This window comes from Vitis riparia, chromosome 9 (genome assembly GCF_004353265.1).
Source record: "Vitis riparia cultivar Riparia Gloire de Montpellier isolate 1030 chromosome 9, EGFV_Vit.rip_1.0, whole genome shotgun sequence".
Lineage (NCBI taxonomy): Eukaryota > Viridiplantae > Streptophyta > Magnoliopsida > Vitales > Vitaceae > Vitis > Vitis riparia.
This window is the reverse complement of record NC_048439.1, coordinates 12,726,969-12,750,773: the sequence shown is the minus strand read 5'-3', so window position 1 is coordinate 12,750,773 and position 23,805 is coordinate 12,726,969. Positions and strand designations below refer to the sequence as shown.

The window sequence follows — 23,805 nt, the reverse complement described above, 5'->3', positions numbered from 1 at the left end:
GATATTATATTTCATTGAAAATCATATTTTACGATTTCATATCTTGTTAAAATTCATATATTAGGATATGCATTTTCTATCTAATGATCATCATTGGGACTCCATCCTAGGTTCCATTTAATTTTATTCTTCCTTCCTTTGGTTTATCATCATTGGAACTCCACCCTAGGTCTTATCTTAGTTTGTTCTTTGTTCCTTTGGGTTCTCATTATTAGGACTTCATCTTAGGTTCTATCTAAGTTTATTGTTTGTTCCTTTGGGTTCTCATCATTGGGACACCATCCTAGGTTCCATCTAAATTTATCTTATTTCCTTTGGTTTCTCATCATTGGGATGCCATCTTAGGGTCAATCTAAGTTTATTGTTTTTTCCTTTAATTTATCATTAATGGGATGCCATCTAAGGTTCTATCTAAGCTTAATAATTGGTTTCTCATCATTAGAAGACCATTCTAGGTTCTATCTAAGTTTATTATTTATTTCTTTTGTTAGGATATTGAGTCTTGTTTATATGTTGACACTTTTGTTCCTTTCTATGTTTGATTGTATACGTCTTTTTAGATAGTGACTTGCTCTCCATTGAAGATTAAGTGTTGCTATTTCTCTAACTAGGAAGTCACAGGTACATCTAAAGAGGTTTGGCTTGTGCCAAATTAGGCTCCTCTACAATATAAAAAGGTTTGGTATCATTTTGGTACTTAACATGTTTTAAAATGATTTTTCAAAAGAAGTAGGGGTCGCTTAAGTGGTTAATCCCGCTCAAGTGGTTAGCCCGCTCAAGCGGTAGAAGTCTGCTCAAACAATCATGATAGTCCTATAGAGTTTAGAAATTAATTTTTAGATGAATTTTGCTCAAACTCTATTTTGGAAACTTAAGATACCGAAACTCTTTGTGGTATTTTCCTATAAATACCTCATAACCCCTTATGAGTTAGAGATATCACTTTAGTAGAAAGAGTTTCATTGAAGAGATTTTTTTAGAGATCCTAGAGAAAAAACTTAATATGTCACACCATTCCCGATCTCTCATTCAAGGATTCGATATTTGAATCTTATGTTGAAGACCATAATCCTTTCGGAGTGGTTGAAGGATCTACTAGGGAGTAACAAGAAGTTGCTTTGTCGCGGACGTGAATCAAGTTCTAGGTGCCAGAGAGTAAGTCTTTAGGGTAAAACGGTTAAGCAAATTTGTGTAACTTGATTTCAAATAGTGGATTTAGATTAGTAGGTATTAGACCTCATGGTTTTTTATCTCCACAATTTTTGGGGTTTTCAACATAAAAATCTTGTGTCTCATTGCATATATTTATTTTCCTTCTTATATTCTGATTGATTATATTAATTTCCTTTAATTGATTTGTTGGATTGTTATTGAGATTGTTAGAGTGGTTATCTTCATGGTTGTGATTGTTATTTCTAACATCTCTCAAGTTATTTTTTGGATATTAATAATTATATTATTTTATCCCTAAGTAATCACAGGATTTTCTCTAATAGGTAAAAATCAATTCTTTATATATCTAAAATTTTTATGTATAACTCATTTAGTTATTTAGGATACCTTTGATATCTATTGGGTTAAAAAATTGGATAAAATATATATATTTTTATTGAAAAATTTTAATCACCTATTCACTCTCCCTTTGGGTGTTTCCTATTAGACTTTCGGTGGTTTTTCACCTTTGGTTTTTCATATTTGGTTTTTTACCTTTGGTTTCTCATTATTGGAATGCCATCCTAGGTTCTATATAAGTTTATTCATTCGTTTTTTTGGTTTCTCATCATTAGGACGCCATCTTAGGTTTTATTTAAGTTTATTCTTTATTCTTTAGAGTTTGCTAAGCGATTCTTTGTGTCTGGAGTGAGCGTGGACTGTAGTCCTAATGAAGAGAAGCAAAATGAACAAATAAATGAGCTTAAATAGAACCTAGGATGCGTCCCAACGATGAAAAACCAAAGGAACAGACAATAAACTTAGATTGAGCCTAAGATGACGCCCTAATGTTGAGAAACCAAGGAAACTAAGCATAAACTTAGATAGAACCTAGGATGGTCTCCCAATGATAAGAAACCAAAGGAACAAATGAATTTGCTTAGATTGAACCTAAGATGACGTCTCAATGGTGAGAAACCAAAGGAACTAAGAATAAACTTAGACAAAACCTAGGATGGCATCCCAATAATGGTCTTCCATTGGCCTTTGATCAAGGTTCTTGTTAGTCATAGTAGTCGTCATAGAATGCCTCATTCTATACTAAAATACTACTTTAGATGAATGAGGAATTACATTGCTCTTTAATTTGAAAAATAAGGTCTACGAGCTCTCTATTTATGGTAGAGATCTCTCCACACCAAATGACATAATCACAATGGATCGAGGCTTGATTGACGATAGAGAAAGGTTGATGTCCACTAATGAAAGGTGCCCTGATGATAGATCATATGACACATAAATTTCTCCCCTAATTAACATTTAATCGCTATACTACTTTTTATTAAATAGAAACCTCTCTTCTTTAGTTCCATCTATGATGTCTCCTTGAAATAATAAATGAAAATGATAAATAAGGTATTTAATAAAATTTCAAACCTATGGAGGTTAAGTATATTTAGCCAAAATCTCAGGAAAGATAAATGAAATTAACCCTAATAAATAATTTAGAGGAGAGATGGATGAAATTAACTCTAATGAATCATTTGACTTTTAAATTTTGTCCAAGTTGGAAGGGTATTCCAAAACCTAAAAATATTTTTGCATGCTTTTATCCACAACAATGTATTAGTTATTACCCATTTCAATCATGTTCAAATCAAAACACCCCATCTATTTAGTTCCAAAAGAGTTTATAATTGTCCATGACCTTTTATTTTCCTGATGCAATTACACATTGGATGGTGCCTAAGTTATGCAAGTAAACAATATGGGTGTACAAAAAACTTTTCAACTAAATTAATTAAAAGAAATTAAGAAAATAAGAAAACAAGAGAACAAGAGTTATGTTTGGTTCCTAAAAAAAACTAAAAAAAGAAAATGATAAAGAAAATAATTTTCTTATATTGGTTGAACTATAGAAAATACCAAATTAAGAAAATTAAACACAATTAAAAAAATTAATTAAAGCCTTATGTATTTTCAAATTATTTAATCTTTGTATCAAAAAGTTAAAATAAGTGAAATGAGTTTGAAATAGTATATAAAAATAATTTATTAATTTTAAATCTTTTTTTTTTAAAAAAACTTTTCCATTCATGCGACTTTTCCTCTTTATTTTCTTTTCCTTGTAGTTTCCCTCAAAGGAATGTGAAACTCGAATGGACAAGATGTATTCAAAGAACACCAAAGGCAAACAACAAAAAGACCTTATTTTTTATCAAGAAAGTCTATAAAATCGGGAATGATGTTAATGTTGTAGAGATAGAGCCCTTAAAAGCAAGACATGATATAACATAGTTAGAATTGAGTTTCCACTTCTTTATCCATTATTTGCATTGATATTGATTTGAGTATTCAGGCCTGCATCACTTGCATTGTACATGACTTAGGTGCATTAAGAGTTGCATGAAAGACAAGTATTGATTCCTTGTATGATTGATTAGTTATTCACAATTGGCTCATGGACTTAGATAATTTATATGAGTCTATAATGCACTACCTTCTAATTGGAGAGATGATTAGTCTTGGTTATTGGGGTAGGTTTCCCATAATGTGTACTAGTGTGTACGATTATTCATTGGATAGAACCTAATGAATAATAACTTTAGTTATCGAGTTGTTATGATTCACCAAGCTACTATATTGCATGAACTCTTAACCTTGAAAGAATATTGAGCTTGTGTTAAAAATAGTAGGAGGTTTTGACCTATATGTTGGACCTTAAAGTGGTTATATATTCCTTACAAACTAATTCACTATTGATAGAGATTAAAGACGCCATGATATTTCATGAGATTGAGACAATATGTCCCCTTAGATGATTCTAAGGACATGTGATCATGAAATACATGATCGTTGTAATTCCTTAAGTGGAATTTGATATATGATCTTGAGTTAGAGAATGTTAGTTGATCAAATAATATAAGAATCTGTAACTCAAGGATTAGAGAGGATATTGAGCATGTGCCAAAGTTAATAGGAGACTTTGACCTATGAGTGAGACCTTAAGGTAGTCATATATCCCTATGGATTGGGTCACTAGTGATAGAGGTTGGTGACAATAGGTATTCTCAATAGAGGCACCATGATATTTCATGAGACTAAGACAGTGTGTCCCATTGGGTGATCCAAAGGACATCTGAAATAGAAGACTATGACCATAACATTTCCTTTAGTCATATGCTTCTTAGGGCTAGAGTATATTAATTGATCACATAATAAGTTAGATCTGTAATTCAAGGATTAGAAAGGTAATCTTGATAGATGATAGCACTACCTTGTTAGATTATAGACACCAACTCATGGGGAGTTTACATATAGTAGATAGTAGGTCACAGACTTGAACTTTGTATTGTTATTATTTACATAGGGTACTGGAGTGCAATTGAATCTCTTTAATGACATATTGAATCAACTTCAGAATTGGATTCTAAGGGAGTAAGTAATCTTATGGGTTTTAATGGTCCCTACTTTAATCTTATATATCATGATGACATGTGTTATGAGAGTTGGATTGACTCTAGGTTCACTCTTGTGCATAAGGACATTTTTGGTAATTACGTAAAGTTGCACAAGAGATAATGAATAAGGTCTCTAGATTGGGCTAATTGATTAATTAGATGACTCTGTATGGTTAATTAATCAATTAGGACACAATTTAGGTTAGCTAAAGTGACCTAAGCCTATGTGGGGTTCAAGTCACTTGAACCTAGTAAGATAACCATATAAATTCTACTTAGGGGTTTAGGTTTCCTAATGATTTCCAAAAAGTTGTCATTCACTTTTACACAGAGAGAGAAAGAGAGAACCAAGACAATCTTCCTTCCAAAGCTCACATTTTGGAGTGCCAAGGTAGTGGTAAGAGTCATTGGGTGGAAGACTTTGGGTGTACGAGACTTCCAAAGTATTCAAACACCTTCTTCACCATAAGGAATCGATATGGGAACATCTGTATCTAGGTAAAAACATCTATAACATTGTTATTCTAGTCCTTGATTGTTAAAAATCATATATTTGCTTTCATTGTTAGGATCTAAAGGCCATATGATTAATTTCATGCACCTAACCTAAGCTTAGGATAGAGAATAGAGAAATTCGAGGTATACCTACAATCACAAGGACATTTGGATACCTACATAGGAATCTTTAATCCTTAATTGGTTGATGAACACCCTCATCTCTTCTAAAATATGTCTCTTATTGGTTTGCTATAAGATTTGAAGGCTAGTGGGATGTGGACCAAGCAGGAAGTTTACAAGTTGTCATTATATTAGCTATTAGTTAGACAATGGGCTTTTTTTATTTATTTAGGTTATGTTTGGTTAGCAAGATAGGATAAAATATGTATATTTTAAGATATCATATTTCATTGGATAAGAAATGTATCTCATAGGATATAATTTCCAATAGGATATGATATCCTTGGATATTAAATCAAATGAACATTATATTCTAAGATAGCATATCCAATATGATATGTAATATCATGCTTATATTTAGTTTGTAAAATGAATAAACAAATAAAATAGAATATATATTATTTTCAATGTTTAAAAATAAAATATATATTGCATTTCAATATTTTCTGTTTAAAAAAAAATGAAATTTCTCTTATCATTTAATAATATTCATGATTAAAATATTTAAACTTTATGAATAATTTTTTATATATTATGTTATTCAATATATATATATATATATATATATATATATATATATATATATATATATATATATATATATATATATATATATTAAATAATACATATATTAATATAATTATTTTATATTTTATAAGAAAAGTTTGGTTTTGGGCTTCTGATATCTAAATATTATGAAAATGAGAACCTACTTTTACTATTTCTAATTTTACAATGTTGAAAATATTATGAAAATATTTTGGGTTTCATGCACTTTGGGATGAGGTGTTTTTTAATGCCTAATATGCTTTCTCTTACTTGCCAGGTTAGCCTAGCCTCCACACACACACACACACACACACACATACACACACATATACATCTAAAAAATAAAAAAACCAAAAAAACTTAAAACGTTTGCCTCGTTCACCTTCTCCACTACATATTGAAATCCAAATAAAAAATTCTCCAATTGCTCTTCTCCTTTTCAAAACCCAAACCCGGAAAAATCCTAACCTCTCAGAGTCTCCCTTTTCCTCTACCTTTGTCCCTGTTTCTCTCGCTACCTCTCACACCTATAACTAGCATGCTCCCTCTCTCTTTTGTTTTCTGTGACGAGGAGGCCAATAACCAAGGGGTGGAAAATGGGAAAAGAATTTTGGATCACGATGAAGATGAATCATGGGTAGATCGGCGTCGCTTCTTTCTTTACTCCTTTGTCTATGGGTTTGTCTACAATTCAGACCCACAACCTGTTCATTTTCTCTTCCTCTTCACACTAATCGAGTACTTTCTTTGCCAAAACCCTACTTTATTTTGCAATTTATGCTCAAATTTAAAGCATTTACGAAACAATGCTTAATGAGTTCTATCAACTGAGAGTTGAAAATCGCATAAGAAACCCTAGTGTTTGTAATTTGATACCCAAATACCTGTTGGTCAAGTTATAACCAAGGAAGAAAATGTCGCAATATTTCGGCAATATATCGCCGAAATATCGTGTATCGAAGGGTATTGACATGATATTTCATGGAGAAATATCGGTCCGACGATATTTTGGGATAAATCTTGATATATCTGCGATTTCTCGCGATATATCAACGATTTTTCCCGATATATCGCATGATCAACGCGGGTCAATGAAAGTCAAACGTGCTACAATGCCCTCCCATTTGGTTGCAATCAACGCGGGTCAATTAAAAGGTTTGGGGTTCACCCACTTACCATCTGGGCTAACTTGCCATTTGATATATAATATGCAATAAATTTATATATACTTAAACTCATTATATAAAGAAAATATTAAAAGAATATTTTAAAGAGCAAATTAATTATAATTATTTTATAATTAAATGCAAAATCTTTTAATTAATTACCAAAAATATAAAAATTATATATATATATATATATATATATATATATATATATATATATATATATATATATATATATATATATATCATAATTTATTTTATATTGTTTAATACAATTGAATTAAATGGATCATATTTTAACACTAATATATATTTTAAAATTAGACATATTATAATCAAATATCATAATATTAAGTGTAATTTAATAACAAATGTACAGTTATAAAATTCATATTTTTATCGATGCATACGATATTATTATCAAATATGATAAATCATGTTATACATATATCAAAAATTTCAATAAAATAACTTTAAAATTTCTATTATACTTCTAATTATATTATTATGAGGTTTTCCTTACATTTTCATGAGTTTTTAACAATTTTAAGCTTACCGATATTTTTTTCCAAAATATCCGCCGATATATATCCGATATATCCAATATATTCGTAAAATCAAAGTACCGATATATCCGTGATTATTGATATTTTCATCCTTAGTTATAACATCATGTTTTAGTATTACTGGAAACAACATATCAAAAATTTGAAATTTGGTTTCAAATGTGTTGGAACGATGTGTTTTTTTGTTATGTTGCTTCGTATGAGGTAATGGGGTTTACACTCTTTATGAGTCTGTTTGCGTGTTAAACTATGCAGAGTTTCAATGATAAGAACAACCTAATGAATTTAATTGAATTGTGTCTTGATGTGTTTTACATTTAGGACCATGGTTCTCTTTAGTTTCAGAAATGGGGTTCACTCTGAGCTTGGAAGACATATTATGGAAATTACTTATCTTGCTCTGTGACTTGTGTCTAGTGTTACACTACCTATGTATGATATGGAAATTAACATTCTCATGTAACCTTCTTTCTCCAATAAGGCTTTAACCTATTCTTAGTGTTTTGATAGGGTAATTGACAATATTGTTGGTAGAAGTTGATGGGACGGTTCTTGTTTCTTATGTTGAAACGGTCATATGATGAGGGAACTTGTATTTTAAAAAGAAATATGATGCTAGTTAAACTCTCTTCTTGCATTTCATAGTCTTCAGATGCTTGATTGAACAAATCTTCATCTTTATTGTTGTTTTATGTTTCTAGATACAACTTAATATTACAGATGTGCATCAAAATATCTACACTCTCTTGTATCCCTCTTTGTCTTTTTGCTCATGTCTAACTATCCTTGCAATCTAGGAACATTTGAGATAAGGGCTTTATCAAGTTGAATTCAATTACATAGCATAGGATGATAGGAGAAAGTATTTTTCGGAACTTGGGCAAATTAGGAATGTGCCCATTTTCTTTTATTGGTTATTCCTACATTCGAAGAACAATTCATATTGCATCTGACAAAGGAATTTGAGTCATTTATCTTCAAACAATCAATCCCTATTGGTCCTGGAAAAAAAAAATTTATACAGTCTCTTTTAAACTGCACTACTAGAACATTTAGAGCCAATATTTCAAGATGTTGTCAAGAAATTTGTCAAGGACTCTAATTTTCCTTAACATCTTAAGGACTTGAATTAATTTCTTTATTTTCTCAAAGTATTTTATGGGAGTAGAATTGGGTACATTCCCTCTTCTTATTTTTTTTCATTCTATTCTTAGTATGATTTCCAAGGCATTCTAACTGTTTAGATGAAACTATAGGCCTGCATTGGGCAAAAAGGATGTGCAATCCTTATCTCAACAACTAGGCTTGGAGACCATTGATGCATTTCTTTTAACTACATTCCTTTTTACAATAATTCGGGATTGGCTTTTGCTCGAAGTCTAGAAGAATTTCATGGCATGAAAATTGGAAAGTTTTATCCTTGTTTTTAAAGTTTCCCTCTTTCTGTTTGTGTTATTTTATTTTGCTCTTTCTTTTTTCCTCCTATGCTAATAGTCAAGTGGTTTTTTCTTAAATAGTTCAAAAGAGTTGTTAAAGAATCCCTCTATGATGCTTAAGTTTGCATTGAACAATAGCTTTATGGTTCACAATCCTGTTTTTGTGGTCCATGGCTATCATATGACAATTTTAGATTTTGTTAGATTTTATTCAACTGAGCTTGGAGTTCTAAACCGGTCTTTGGTCCATATGTGGTGTATTCATTTTGTTTTGTTTTGTTTAATCAGTTGTTGCAATATATGTAGTGACTAGTTGAGGGTATATGTGGAATGAACCCCAAATTGTGCTCATGGATTGGGGGAGGGGGAATTAAACTAGGATCAATCACACTAGTCTTGGAGCAAGGATTAATAGTCTCACTAGTGAACTAGCATGACCCTTGCCAATTTATGAAATTCTTAAAGTAAAATCAATGCCATCCTCAAACTATTTTTTTTTAAGTTAGACTACATCCTCACCTAATTTGGAAAGTAATATCTATTCTCTATTTGTGTGTGTGTTTTTTTTTTAAAATTTTTATTAATCTTTTTGATTCAAATTAGAGAATCAAGAACCATAAATTCCTTTTCTAACTTGGCGCGATAAATCAAGTTGAATACCAATGATTGCTTTACTCAGTGTAAAACAATTGATCTCTTATATCTAAATGTTGTCTCCTTTGCGGTAGTTCTGGATGAGTAATTAAAATAGTTTTAGATTGTTGTTGCAGATAAAATCTTAATATGATAGATTTTATGGTGTAGGGAGTTGTTGGATTTTGTTTAACCATACAACCAAACATATGGAGATATTGGAACCCTTGGACGTAAGTGCATTGTTTATCCATTGCAAAATTTGCTACTTAATCCCATTTCTTTTCCCTCTTTTAAATATTAATTACAGTAGAAGAAAACATTTCCATGCAGAGAACTTTATGACTGGATACCGAATGGTGTTTGATCGAGAAAACTTGAAGCTGGGATGGTCTCATTCAAATTGTGAGTTCTATGGCCTTTCCCAATCTATGTTTAGGGATACATCCTAATCTTACTATTTATAATGTGGCCTATAAGTAATAACCTTTAATAATTCATAATTTTCTTGAAATAATATAAATAGTTTAGTAGTAAATAACACTCTTTATATGCAATTATAATTTTTTGCATTAAATATAGGTTCCTTTAAATCAATTTTAACTCTTTCCCCCATAAAAGTGAGTTTTCATCCCTTAAATCAACTTTAACTCTTTGCCTCATAAAAACTCTCATGTCATCTTAGAAGAACACCTTAATTGCTAGGGAAGAAACCAAGGCACCTCAAATAGAGAGGAAACTAAACTTCATAAATCAAAAGACCAATGATATTGGATTTTTTGGTTATTAGACAATTCTTCTTTTTCTTTTCTCAAGCAAAAATAATTGGGTAAGGTTCACACTTGTTTTATAAGATGCTCTAATATATGTTCTAGAGAATAAAAAAAAGGGTATAAAAACTTTCTAATTAATCTTAAGGATTACATTAATATTATATGCACTTAATTAAAACGAAAACATAAAATAATTTGTCAAAGTTATGTATTCCTAAATCCTACTAATGATACCTAATCCAGGCTTTCCTAAACAAATTCTGCTATGGTTGAGCAAGGCGCTACCTAGGATTGATAAACTAACTACCCAAGGTTCACGGATGAATTGCCTAAGTTCCATTAAGGTAATACCTAAGGTTCACAAAGGTAGTACTTAAGACGCATTAAGGTAGTATCTAAGGTTCACTAAGGTAGTACCTTAGGTACATTAAGGTAGTACCTAAGGTTCACTAAAGTAGTACCTTAGGTATATTAAGGTAGTACCTAAGGTGCAATAAGATATTACCTAAGGTGAACGAATTGGCTAACCTATTACAACATAATTATGCCATGGTCAATTAAGGAAATTGTGTACTGAGTCCCATTTCTTAATTCATCTTTCAACTAGAATGGAATTAATTGCTAACGATATGTCCTATGATTGAGCACGGTAGTACCTAAGATTGATAAAGTAACTACAGTTGGTTCACAAATATAGTAGAAAAGGTTCACAAATGTAGTACCTAAGGTTCACTAATATGGTACCTAAGGTACATTAAGGTAGTGCCTATGATACATTAAGGTTGTACCTAAGGTACATTATGGTAGTACGTAAGGTACAGTATGTAAGGTACATTAAATGCCTTCACACCATTAAGGTAGTACCTAAGGGTCCTATCGACTAACCAATTACAACATAATAATGTCATGCTTGTATTTGAAATGCAATTAAAGAAATTGTGTATTTCAATAGAGAAATGCAACGTTTCTCAAATCATCTTCATCTAGATGTTTTCTATTCTTATTGAATGCCAAAGTAGGTCTTATGATTGACAAAGGTAGTACCTAGGATAGGATTGATAAAGGAACTACCCAAGGTTCAAGAATGAAGTACCTAAGGTCCATTAAGGTAATATTTAAGGTTCACTAAGGCAGTGCCAAAGGTGCATTAAAATAGTACCTAAGGTGCATCAAGGTAGTATCTAAGGTGCAGTAAGGTAGTACCTAAGATATATTAAGGTAGTACCTAAAATGCATTAAGGTAGTACCTAAGGTTTGCTAAGGTAGTACCTAGGGTTCACTAAGGTAGTACCCAAGGTTCATTATGGTAGTACTCAAGGTAGATTTGACCATGACATTCATTTTCTATTGGTTTTTCCTTCTCGAACCTCAAGTATTAGATGTTTCAACCTTAGGTGCTACCTTATGGACCTTGGGTACTATCTTAGTGAGTCTTGAGTACTACTTTAGTGAGCCTTAGGTACTACCTTAGTGAGCCTTGTGTACTACCTTAATGAGCCTTAATTACTACCTTAGTGGACTATAGGTACTACTTTTATGAACCTCAAGTACTATCTTTGTGAATTTATGTACTATCTTTTCCTTGTGTGGTTCAACCTTTAAGTTGCTTGGAAATGAAATACAAGGTTGTTTCTTTTTGAAAGGAAAGAGACAAAAAGGATATGTTTTGCCAATATTTTGGAGGTTGTTCATTCCAAACAATTTAATAGTGAAACACCAACTCAAGGATTCCATGGTGTGTTTTTTACCACTCATAAATTTGAAGGTACCACAATTCACCTATATATTATCCATATTATTTATTGATAAATTTTTTTTTTGTCGTTACTAGACTTTATTGTTTGGTTGGCTTCTAGTTAAAGGGATGAAGGTTTATTTGTTTTTACATTTTTTTCTTGGTTGTTTAGTGGTTGTCTTATAGTACTTGTATACTTTGGTTGCACCTTTTTTGTTATGCTCTTTTAATAGAGTGTTTGTTAATCAAAAAATATTTTAGCATACCATGTTTTTGGATTAAACTGAAAATTTTTATTACAAAGTGATGGACTTAAGAATTTTTGCATCATATTCCTTACGACATCTTTTATTCCTATTTTTTTCTTGGATAAATACTTTATAAAGCATTTTGTATGCTCTATCTCAGCTCTCTCTCATTGACTTATGATAGTTTTGTTGTGGGATGAATTTACATGTTTTTTTTTTCTCAACTCTATGTATTTACTTTTGATCTAAATTTATATGTTCTTTTTCTCAACTCTATGAATTTATATGTGGTTTTGGTGCTGATATAGGATGTAAAATTTTCTATTTGAGACTTGCAGAAAATCACAGAAGGCTTTTGTGGTTGCTAATTTACTCTTGCAAGAGGCAGAAGATAGGGAGAGTATCACTTCCATTAGTCATTTAGGTCTTAATGGTAGTATATATTAAGTCAACCCTATATATATAATGTGCACTTGGAATAAAGAAGAAAAAAAAAAAAAAAAAGGAAAAAGAAGCCAATTGGACCAACATTTGGAATCCATCAAAGGGATTGTCATCCCTCTCTGTACATGTGTACAAAAAGTGAAATTGATTTTGAATTTTGTAATGTATTCTTTTAATGTCCAACTTGTTATTGTCTTGGATAATGGCATGACATATTCCTTAGTTTCCATATGGGTGATAAGGACTTTCTGTATTGCTACCATTTATTTGAATTTTTAGTGAAATAGAAAATCAAGTTCTTAGGGAATATTTCTTGTATATAAAAACCCTTAACTATGTTGGCTTGCCTTGGTTTAAAAACTATTTGAATACATACATACATACATATATATATATATATATATATATAATATTTTATCATTGTTTTGGGAAAGTTCCTCTTTGCCCTCATGTTTTCTAATGTACAAAGTGTGTTGGTTTTATCTTCTTTGTTTTGGTCATATTTATAGAACTCTCTATTGCTTCAGTTGGAATTTAAATCATTGTTTTCAATAAGATAATAAAGAAGCTAATATGGTCAAAACAAGAAATTTTGTAATAACCTACATGGAGTCTTGGCACATTGAGATTTTGGCTAACTTGAGTTTTCTTTACCAAGGTTAGCAAGGTTTTGGTTTATGGCATTGAAACAAATTATATGGACCATTACTATTTACTCAAAATCACCAAACTACAAAAAGAAAACCCATTATATAATACAGGTACCCATGAATGCATTTTCATTATAGGTAATTAAGTTTTTATCTCCTTGAACTCTTCCCATTTGCTTGATATCATGTTGGACCATATAATCTGGATTTTAACTGTTTGGGAAGATTCATCTTTGCTGCTATCATCACCTACACCAACTTCTATATATATATATATATATATATATATATATATATATATTATTGGCAACAATTAATTGGAATGTAAATCTTGAATAACTTTATATAAATTGTAACACAATTTATCAATGTTGTTTTTTTTTTTATTTGTTACTACTTGATGAAAGTTTTAATCTAATCTTAAATTAAAAAGGATACAAAAATGGTATAGGAAATTCACACCACCACCAATGGAAAATTTCACACTCCAATAAAAAGAAATGGAAAATTTTATGGAAAAAATTTAAATTAAAAAGGATGCATCCAACTTTGGGTAGTGGCAATTTGCTTGCTGGACATGGGAAACACACTCCTAACAACACCTGTATGCCCACTTTCAAGGGTGACCTTATCGCTTCCATTCATTGAGAAGTGACAATCAACAAAACAATCAACCTGTAGAAACATAAACACAATAGGAAAAGCTAAGGTGTTTTCACTTACAAAATCTAGAAAATTTTACACTAAATAGCTTGAATGAATTCACACATTAACAATAAGTCCTTCCCAAGAAAACCTAAACTTGGAAACTCAAGGAACCAGCCCCAAAAAACTTGTCACTTCTTTCTGTGTTCCAAGGAGCCATAAGTAAATTTAGGGCTTTGCTTTTACTTAAGATCATGTTCATATAACAATTCTAATATCAAAATCAAAATATGCAAATCTTCTGACCATGATAGTGTAAGATCATCAAGATTGCTATTAAGTGTAGAATGAATGGGTAGAATTGCTATAAAAATTCTTATGCAAATTATTTCACCTGTTATGAACAAGTGTAAGGGTACATGTTCGTATAGGCAGTAACATAATAAATAAGGAACAACCTATAACTTGGTACCACTTTTCAAAAAGAAAAGACCAGAAACACAGAGAAATGAAAAATATATAAGCAATAGAAAGGAAGTCCTCAAAGATGGGAATGTTAACCTAAGTTGCATGCAGAATGAAGCAATACCCTAAAGTTCTCACTTTTGCTTTAGAAGAAGCAACACCTATAAGCTGTTGATCAGATGCATTAGTATGGATGTCCTCATGCATCTTTGGTGCCTAACAACATATGCTCAATAATGAATTCACCAGTAATCAAAATGAAAATTTAAATTAATTATAGCAAAGGCTATCAAATAAGCAACAAAACAAAAAAAAATGTGTCCAAAATGGAGTCATAAAAAGCTCAACTAGGTCACTAGAACATCATTGCTTGATTATTGAGGCCATTTCCTAGGCACCATAATGCTTCATGCTGTATGGGATTGATTACTTATGCCTCCTTTAGTTTTGAAATGGAAATTGCAGTATTAGTGATAATTCCCCACAAAATTGTTATTACAAGCAGTGATAGTTCTCTACAAAATTATTATTACAAGTTAGTATACCGTAAATCACAATCATTGTTTGTCACATATATTCAACATAAAATTGAAAAAATAGCAACAATTATGTTAAAAGTATATGAAGAAAATCAAATACCTTATATCATTTTCTCTAAATCATGACCATTTTGAAAGTGTGATAATTCAAGCAATGTTCCTCCTCATGTTGTTACATTCTGAAAAAAAAAAAGGATATCATCACAAAATCTAAAGAAAGAAAAAAAGATAAAGATATCATTATATCATGAAATTAGAACTTCAAACACCCCAAACAATTAATCATTCAGTCTAAATGAGATTTCACTAAAGCAATAATGAATGCAAAAATTTGAGAATGAATGATAGAAAAAAATGGAAAGGGCAACAAAAAGGGTAAAAGAATTCCATGCCATGTCATGCATGTAGGGAGAATGAGAACTTAAAGAAAAGAAATCCTTTTGGCTGCTGAGAAATGTAGGAACAAGAAAATCAATTTTGAAACTTGCATTAGATAAATTCAATGGGTAAACAAAAGAAAATGCCTAATATGGATGCATGCAATTAAAAAGAATGTGTATCATAATTTAAAAATAAATTAGAAGTATTTGCTTGGTTAGTAAGAAAACAAAGGTAAAGCAAAAGACTCGGAAACTTGCAAAGGCAAATTCAAAGACAAAATACGTGCTTATTTTCCTTCAAGAAAACAATATCATGGATATATAAAAAACAATATAAGATATTAAAAACTTAAAAACTTCATTTTTTTTAAAAGACATTTGCCCTTACATACAATAGCTAATTCAACCACAACATTTTCATTTATTTTCTTAACAATTTATCAGATGAAAAAGTTGGAAAATCTTAAAACTTTTTCTTAACAAATGTTTTCTTCTCACTTAGCAAAATGAAGCATGAATTTATTAAGTATTCTTGAAGCATTAAAAGAGTAGCATCCTAAATATCTAGTGACATCAGAAATTTGCCAAAGCCACTTTAGCATTCTTCAAGAAATAGTTTTAGGGATCTCATTGCCTCTAGTAACTATATGTTGCAAATCACCCATAAAAATCAAGCAAATAAGCAAATCAAATTGCATGGTCCTAGGTTCCTATTAAAAATATATGAGAATGAGCATGGTGGAAGATCCAAGGCCATATAAACCCACTCACTAGGCTTAAATAACAGTGCATGAATCATTGCATAAGAAAAATAACTAAAAAAAAAAATAGTGGTAACAAGAAGTTCTAACAATCCATGGCTTCAATTAAGCATAATCCAAAATAAACAATAAGAGTGCAAAAAAGAATAACCATCCACAAAAAAAATAAAAATAAAAACCTTCTGTTAATTTATTAAACACTAATTTTTCCATAATAAATCCAAAAACAGAAATGCCAAAATTTCCCCCCCTTTTTCCCTTACTCCCCCATCCACCGAACAACTAGCGACACATCCTTAACACACTTCATCTGTTCTTATCCAACTACATCCAATTTCATCAACATACCAAAAACAAACCAAAATAATAATAATAATAATAATAACAACAACAACAAAACAAAATCATAAAATGAACGATACAAGCATGATTAGAATAGCTATGAAAGAAGATCTTCACCTGTTGATGGTGATGAAGAGAGAGATTAACATTTGGAGCCTTGGAGAGAGAACGACATAGCACCTACAACTCCCCATGTCCTTGAATCTACATCGTGAAGTTGTGAGCTGACAATTTTCTCCATTTCGATCACATGAATCTTACGATTCTAGAGGGTTTTTGGGAAAAGAAGGGTTAGAGTCATGAGATTTGGGTTTCTAGGATGAAAGGAAAATGAGGCAAAGGTCAGGGTTTTTCGAGTTTTTTGGGTAGCTATGAATAAGAAGAAAACAAACCGTTAGGGTTTGGCTTTGAGGTTTCTGAAGAAACTTTTGAGGGAAATTTCATATTTGGGGTTGGAGCAAAATGAGAGGAAAAAGTTTTGGGAAAGTGAGGAAATTTCAAACGGTTCTTGGGTTCAAGTGGTGAGGAAGTGGAGAGAGAGAGAAATGAAACCAAAACATAAGATTTCCTATTTTTTTTTGTTTTTTTTTTCTTAAACCTTCCTAGCAATGTGGATACTGACATGGAGACTGGGTGAGAGCAAAGTGGGTATAAAAAGCCCATTTAGCACAAAGTACACAAAATTATATTATTTTGCACATAAACATGGGAATCTTAAATTTGCAATTCTTCAATTTTGAAAACCCAATTATTCCTAAATGGCCGGCCCAAAACACAAGTTTCCCTATTTTATAAATATTTTTCAGTTCTTTTTTAACCCCAAATTTAATTTTATAATAATTTTTTTTATTTTATAAAATAAGTAAAATAAAAAATAAAAATTGATAAAAATAAGTTTATGATAGATATGTATAAGTGACAAGATAATTTCTTCTATTTCATCATTAATTAAACATAGAATATGATATATTATCCTCTCTCTTATCTTATATTATGTTATATCTCGTCAACCAAACATAACCTTAAAATAGAACATATCATTTGAGACCACAATTCAATGATAAATGAACATCTTTCAGTCCCTTTTAATCATCTGATTTGCAGACTGCTAAAATTCTTAGCAGTTTCTCCATTGGGTGATTTTTAGGCATCTGATTTGCCTACAGCGATGGTTATTAGAAGCTTCTCCTCTACTCTAAGAAGATGAATGAATGAATTAATAATAGGCTAACTGGTTCAAAAATTTTGCTGAATTACTCAATAGGGTCCATTCAACTCCTTGAAATGAGCATATTATTTGTGCTGACAGGTGACTTGATGCAAGGACTCCAGGATTTTCAACTGGATAATCTCCCTGGCACTCAACATTTCATTCATCTTCTCTTGACAAATCTCTTTCTGCCCCACCAAAAAAAGGAAAACAAAAAGTGTAAAATATGCCTGTATAAGCTATGAAGTTCAAATGTTTTCAGGTTCATGATTTAGCTTGTAAGTTAACCATCAATTGAGTAAAAAATGGTTGAAATTGGATGAATTCAGTTTTTTTCTTTGGTTGATCAGACCTTTATGCTTCCTTTGTTTGCTGAAAGGAGAGAAAAAAAATAAAATTCTGAATCACACTTATTTATTGTTTGGAGGCCAAGAAAAGGAAAACCTTCAAAGCTGAGCCATGTACAGCTTTTTGGCCTAGATGAGCCATGAGGTGAAATGCAAGCCAGGTGAACCTGGAACTAAAGTGAGGTTCAGACTAAAGCCAGTTGCTACACAAGACTCATTAGAAAGTGACCCAAAATAAAAACTACTACGTAAGCCAAAAGAGAAAGGGTCAATACATGGGCCATCCCCTTATTAACCACACTTAGGTCCTGAATCTAAACTGACCATGATATGCCCAATATAAAGTTCTTAAAAAATGAATACTAAAATAAACAATGAACTAAAACTTAAAACGCTTCATTGTGATGGGTAAGCTGGGCTCTGACAGAGCATCTTGCATTTATCCTTGAGTCAGGCTTCCCCTTATCTCCTGTAGAATTTTCTGTTTTTGTTAGGCTCTGGCCGTGGTTATTACGCCCTGTGGTATTCTCCAAACCAGCTTTAGCATATCGCCTGCATCACTTTGGCTGGTTGGACCCAGAATCTCTGACATACCTACCCCTGACAGGTTTGGGGTTGGTAAAATAATAATTTTGATGCCCAGCTCTACAGTGTTGGAAGAGTTAGTTTGAAAATTCATCAACTCGGTCGAGTAATTAAGGACTCAAACCTGGATTCCCTAAAGGTCTGTATGATCATCCTCATGTGTTAATGTTCCAAATCTTTGGAATTTAGAAGTTAAAGATTTTGAAAGCATGATCACTAAAACATGTATTCAATGTTAAACTTTTTTGAGAGGGCTCTATGGATAATCTACGTGTAATAGAAGGCAAAATGTGCCCGTGCAAATTTTCAAATCCCAGGATTCGGAGTTTATTTGACGAGAGACAATAGAGAAAGATGAAATATCACGAATTTGTTGTAGAAATATCACGAATTTGTTGTAGATTGGCGAATTCATATAATGGTTTTCTTTTTCAGTTTTACTTGGACTATGTTTGGTTCCTAAAAGTTAGTAGAGAAAGAAAAAAAATGGTAAAAAAAATAATTTTCTCATGTTTGGTTTTACTATGGAAAATATGAAAGAAAGATAAATATAATTAAAATTATTAAGAAATTCATATATTTTCAAATTATTTAATCTATATATAGAAGAGTTAAATCCATGAAAAAACTTTGAAATAATATATAAAAATAATTTATTGGCTTTAAATCTGTTTTTTATTTTCCTTTACTTTTTTTTTTCCTTATACTTTTTCTCTTTATTTCCTTGTTCTCACATTTTCTTTCAAATTTTCTAAGAACTAAACATACCCTTTACCTTTTATGTTTTTTCTTTCATTTTCCTTCCATTAAGCATGGGAATCATTTTTTTGTATGCTTGCACTTTACTTTTATCACTGAAATTCTGAATTTAGGCACATTACATGACTGTGATTATTTAGTATTTTGCTCTGCTTTTTCCCCCTATGTCATTCTAATCCTCTAGAAGGGTCACCTTGACTGGTGGGGAGTTTTTAACTTTTGATCCATCTATCTAGGATGATGAATATCAAGTGCATTTGATGCACAATGTAAACTTGTCCCAAATTTACCACCCTCCCAATGTAAACTTGGTTTGGAGCCCTTTAGGTTATATTTGGTTTTTAGAAAGTTTGAGGAAAACGGTGAGAAAAAGAAAATAAAAAGTGAAGAAAAATAAAAAAATAATTTAAAATTAATAAATTATTTTTATATCTTATTTCAAATTCATTTTACTTATTTAATTTTTCTATATAAAGATTAAATAACTTAAAAATATATAAGTTTTTTATTAATTTTAATCATATATGACTTTTTTTTATTATTTTTCTTAGTATATCCAAATATGAGAAAAACATTTTTATATTAATTTTTCTTTTCTTTTTTTAGTACTTTTAGGAGAATCAATGAAATCTTTCTTGATTCTAAGAATGAACATGGGCATTATTGGAGGGGGAAGAGGAAAAGAATAGGATGCCCTTGTTTAGTTTCAAAAGACAGGCATCTTAAGTACATATGTTCTTTGACTGAATGTTAACCCTAAAAAAATTGTAAATTTAGCTCAAGATTGAGATGAACAAAACAGAAAATCGGTCTCAATCCACCATCAACTTTATTGATTGGGCATATCTTGCAGGGCTATTATATATGAAAACACACATACATGCAAAAGAATGAGAAACAAGATGAATAAATAAGGATAACAAACAAAGCCTTAAAATGGAGTTGACCTTTTATTAAACAGCCCCACCTCCACCCTTAGCCTAAAACAGAAAACAGAACTAGTAAACCTTCTTTACTCGATTCCCAATTCTTCCATTACACATTTGAATGCAGGTCACCTCCCATTGCTTATACTGGGATTTGAACAAATGAAATCTTGGGTCTGGTCTATGTATTGTATGTGCTGACCGGCCGGATCTCCATTGGGCTGTTGTTTCTGATCTCTTCAAGCATCTGCCTTACCTTTCTAGTGAAGTTTCTGAATTTAATGTTGTAGGCCTACAGATGACATTGACTGGTCACCTTCTGAAGCTCTGCACCGTCATGGACTTGTTGAGAGAGTGAGTGTTACCATCTTCCTCTGGTAGCTTCACGGCTGTGTAGACACCTGCCCCACACAGAGCTCCAAGGATGGGTGCAGTGAGGTAAACCCATATGGCTTTGAAGTTGTTTACAGCTATGGCTGGCCCCAGTGTTCTCACTGGGTTCATGGATGCTCCAGTGGTTTCCCTATACAAGTGTACACACCCAATAGGGTAGCATTCAGGACATCATCCCTAAAATGCAACTCACACTGAAATTTTGTGTGAGAGGATCCATTGATTGTGGTTTGAAGATGGTTTCATGTGTTGAAATATTAATTTTCCTAAAAACTTAAACTTATAAAATTTTCGCTCAATATATACCAAACAACTATAAATAGAGAAACAAATATGTAAATTATTGAGAGATGACTTAAACCCATGACTTCTCGCTAATTCAGACTCTAATGTCACATTGAATTAATAATTTTTTAAATTTTTAAGAAAATTGATAATTCCACATCACATAGTGATACAACTCCACGGTGAAATGACTCAATATGATTTAATTTCTGAGTTTCTCCGAAATGATTGTTGAAGTGATACATATATTTCTTGTGTTCTATGGAATATTGTAATTGTAGTTGATATGACGAATTAGAAAAATAGTATGAGAACTAGAAATTTAGGAGTAGGCTAGGGATAGACATAGACATACCCGGCGATGAGAATATTGAGCATGACAGTGCCTCCCACCGCGATGCCCGCCAGCGATCCCACCTATCACAAACTCACCCACATTACAAGATTCCCCTTTCACCTCCCTTTTTTCTTCTCCTTTGCCCAACACAAATAAAAAATAAAAAACTACAAAATTTTCAAATGATGATTAAGAAAGAGTGAGGGTCGGTGCCCCTTCTCATCTCATCACAGCTCATCTCATCTCCCTTGTTATGAGTGCTAGAAAATTGGGCAAATTTATTAAATTGAGTAGAGGGGTCAATCCCAAAGAACCCGGTTTTTGTATTATTATCATTCATCATACCCATCATGGGGAAGTGGAGTTGCATGTTACCCATGTTTCCTCCGTTGACTCCTGTTTCTTTGCTTACAAATTAAAAAAGATCAAAGATAAAGCTTGAAAACGACTCCTGTCTCTTGTTTATGTTTTTTTTCTACAAAGCGTATGTATTTTTTTTTTTTCAAGAATTATATTAATGCACTTTTTTGCTTTTAAAGGCAAAAATTATTGAATATGAATTTGAAAAATTGATGAGTAGTGTGGAAAGAGAGTTGGTACATGAATATGCATGGGTTTAGGGACTTACTGCTCTGGTGTCGGTGGCGACAGCAGTGACAACAAACATGAGGAAGAAGGAAATGATGAACTCCAAAGCGAAAGCCTGACCGTACGCCCCTGAATGAGAAGGAACCGTCACGCCTCCATCCATTACTGGGTTGAATATCCCTTTCAGTGCAAATGCAGCACACAATGATCCCATCAATTGTGATCCTATGTAGACTGGGACGTGCTTCCATGGGAAGTGCCTTAGCGCAGCGAAGGCAATGGTCACAGCAGGGTTGAGGTGGGCGCCTGAGATGTGACCGGTAGAGAGTATTATGACCATCACCGCCAGCCCGGTGGAGGCTGCCAGCCCCAGGAGGGTCTCGGAGCCTTGTGTCTTTTGGTTCACAATTCCTGTGGCTGTCCCTCCAAAAATCAGCATGAAGGTGCCTATGAACTCAGCTCCCATCTGCTGGGCCATATGTCATCAAACCAATCAAGAGTTACACATCATGCCCGGAAACATGGGTCTAGTACAAAATCATATATATTATATCAAGAAATGACTTAAGAAGTAAAATGAAAGGAAAGTTGTGCATTTCAAAAGGGTATCTTTCTCACTCAGATATACCTTTCTGGCAAGTGAGACAGGAAGTGGTGGAGTAGGCCATGAGCAAGAGAGAGTAGGCAAGCTGCCTTCTTCCATGGCCCACTGTTCAACACTGAAGCACTTGCAGCTCCTGAGAAAAGATCTTCTACCATTGCCACTACTGGTTCCGTGTGCCTTGAACCCATGGAAGAGAGGAGCCCCAGGTGTGGATGGAGTTACAGGTGTTGAGGGGGCTGATGGAACATCATGGTCTGTGTCCATATCTCACCACTATAACTCAACACTCCAAAATCAAACAAAAACACAGAACAAATTAACTAGGAGCTTTGAGTTCTCACTTGTCTCCTTGTGTCTAAGGCCACAGACCAAATGTGGTATTTATAGTGGAAAGATGGTTGACTTGAGAATCAGGGAGGAAAAAGAGAGGAAGGGAGTGAGTGGCTGGAATTGATCAAAATGGGATTGAAAGTGGGTGGTGGGACATCTGTGAATTGAAGAGAGGGGAACTCATGCACTTAGGACTCTGAACAATTCATTGAGACATGAATCATTCTTTTACTGTGTCTTCACTCACTTCTCTCACACTTCTCTTTTTGCTTTTTTAGCTCTTTTCAAAGCTTGACCATATACGTGAGAAGAGAGTTGCACCAGTGTTGGGGTAGTTTCTGGACTTTTCCTGAGTAAAATGGCTACACAAAGGTTGAGTCTACATGTTTGGAAGAGAAGCAACAAATCTGGGTCTTCTTTTACTTCCAATATATTCCCCCCCTAAATTAAAGGATTTGTTTTATTAATTAATTAATTAATTAATTAATTATTAATCTTTGAAGGGAGTACTAAACCCATGTCTTGTTACGAAGCCAAACCTTTTGTAATGTTTATATACTATAAGTATGGTCAAGTGTAGGCATGGTACTCCATATCTCTTTAATTTTAATGTTATTTTTCCATTTTTTTTTGGGATGGATGAATATATTTATTTATTTATAAAAGAGGTGTTAAGACAAGTTTTTTTATAAACATATTTTTATTAATATATGACACTTTTATAAAAAGATCAAATAGAAAAAAGAAAAAGAAAAAAAAATGAGAAGCTTTTACAAAGATTTTAAGGGACTATTTGACAATTGTTTTTTAAGAATAAT

General features: G+C 32.1%; 1 protein-coding gene across 1 annotated transcript; it reads right to left on the bottom strand.

Annotated features, from left to right (window-relative positions):
• Positions 1–20,330: 20,330 nt before the first annotated feature.
• Positions 20,331–23,359, bottom strand: LOC117921712 (aquaporin NIP6-1-like). The gene is made up of 4 exons (XM_034839672.1): positions 22,682–23,359; positions 22,094–22,519; positions 21,484–21,545; positions 20,331–20,973 (listed from the first exon to the last, which is right to left on the bottom strand). The coding sequence occupies exons 1-4, from the start codon at positions 22,919–22,921 to the stop codon at positions 20,763–20,765; spliced, it is 939 nt and encodes a 312-aa protein (XP_034695563.1). The 5' UTR covers positions 22,922–23,359; the 3' UTR covers positions 20,331–20,762.
• Between the last annotated feature and the right edge of the window lie 446 nt (positions 23,360–23,805).

Bases quoted from the DNA above. Each gene is read 5' to 3' on its own strand.
- LOC117921712 (XM_034839672.1), bottom strand. From the start codon at position 22,921: ATGGACACAGACCATGATGTTCCATCAGCCCCCTCAACACCTGTAACT. The intron at 22,520-22,681 runs GTATATCTGAGT...ATGGCCCAGCAG, and splicing joins CTGTCTCACTTGCCAGAAAG to ATGGGAGCTGAGTTCATAGG. The intron at 20,974-21,483 runs GTATGTCTATGT...ACACTTGTATAG, and splicing joins CTCAATATTCTCATCGCCGG to GGAAACCACTGGAGCATCCA.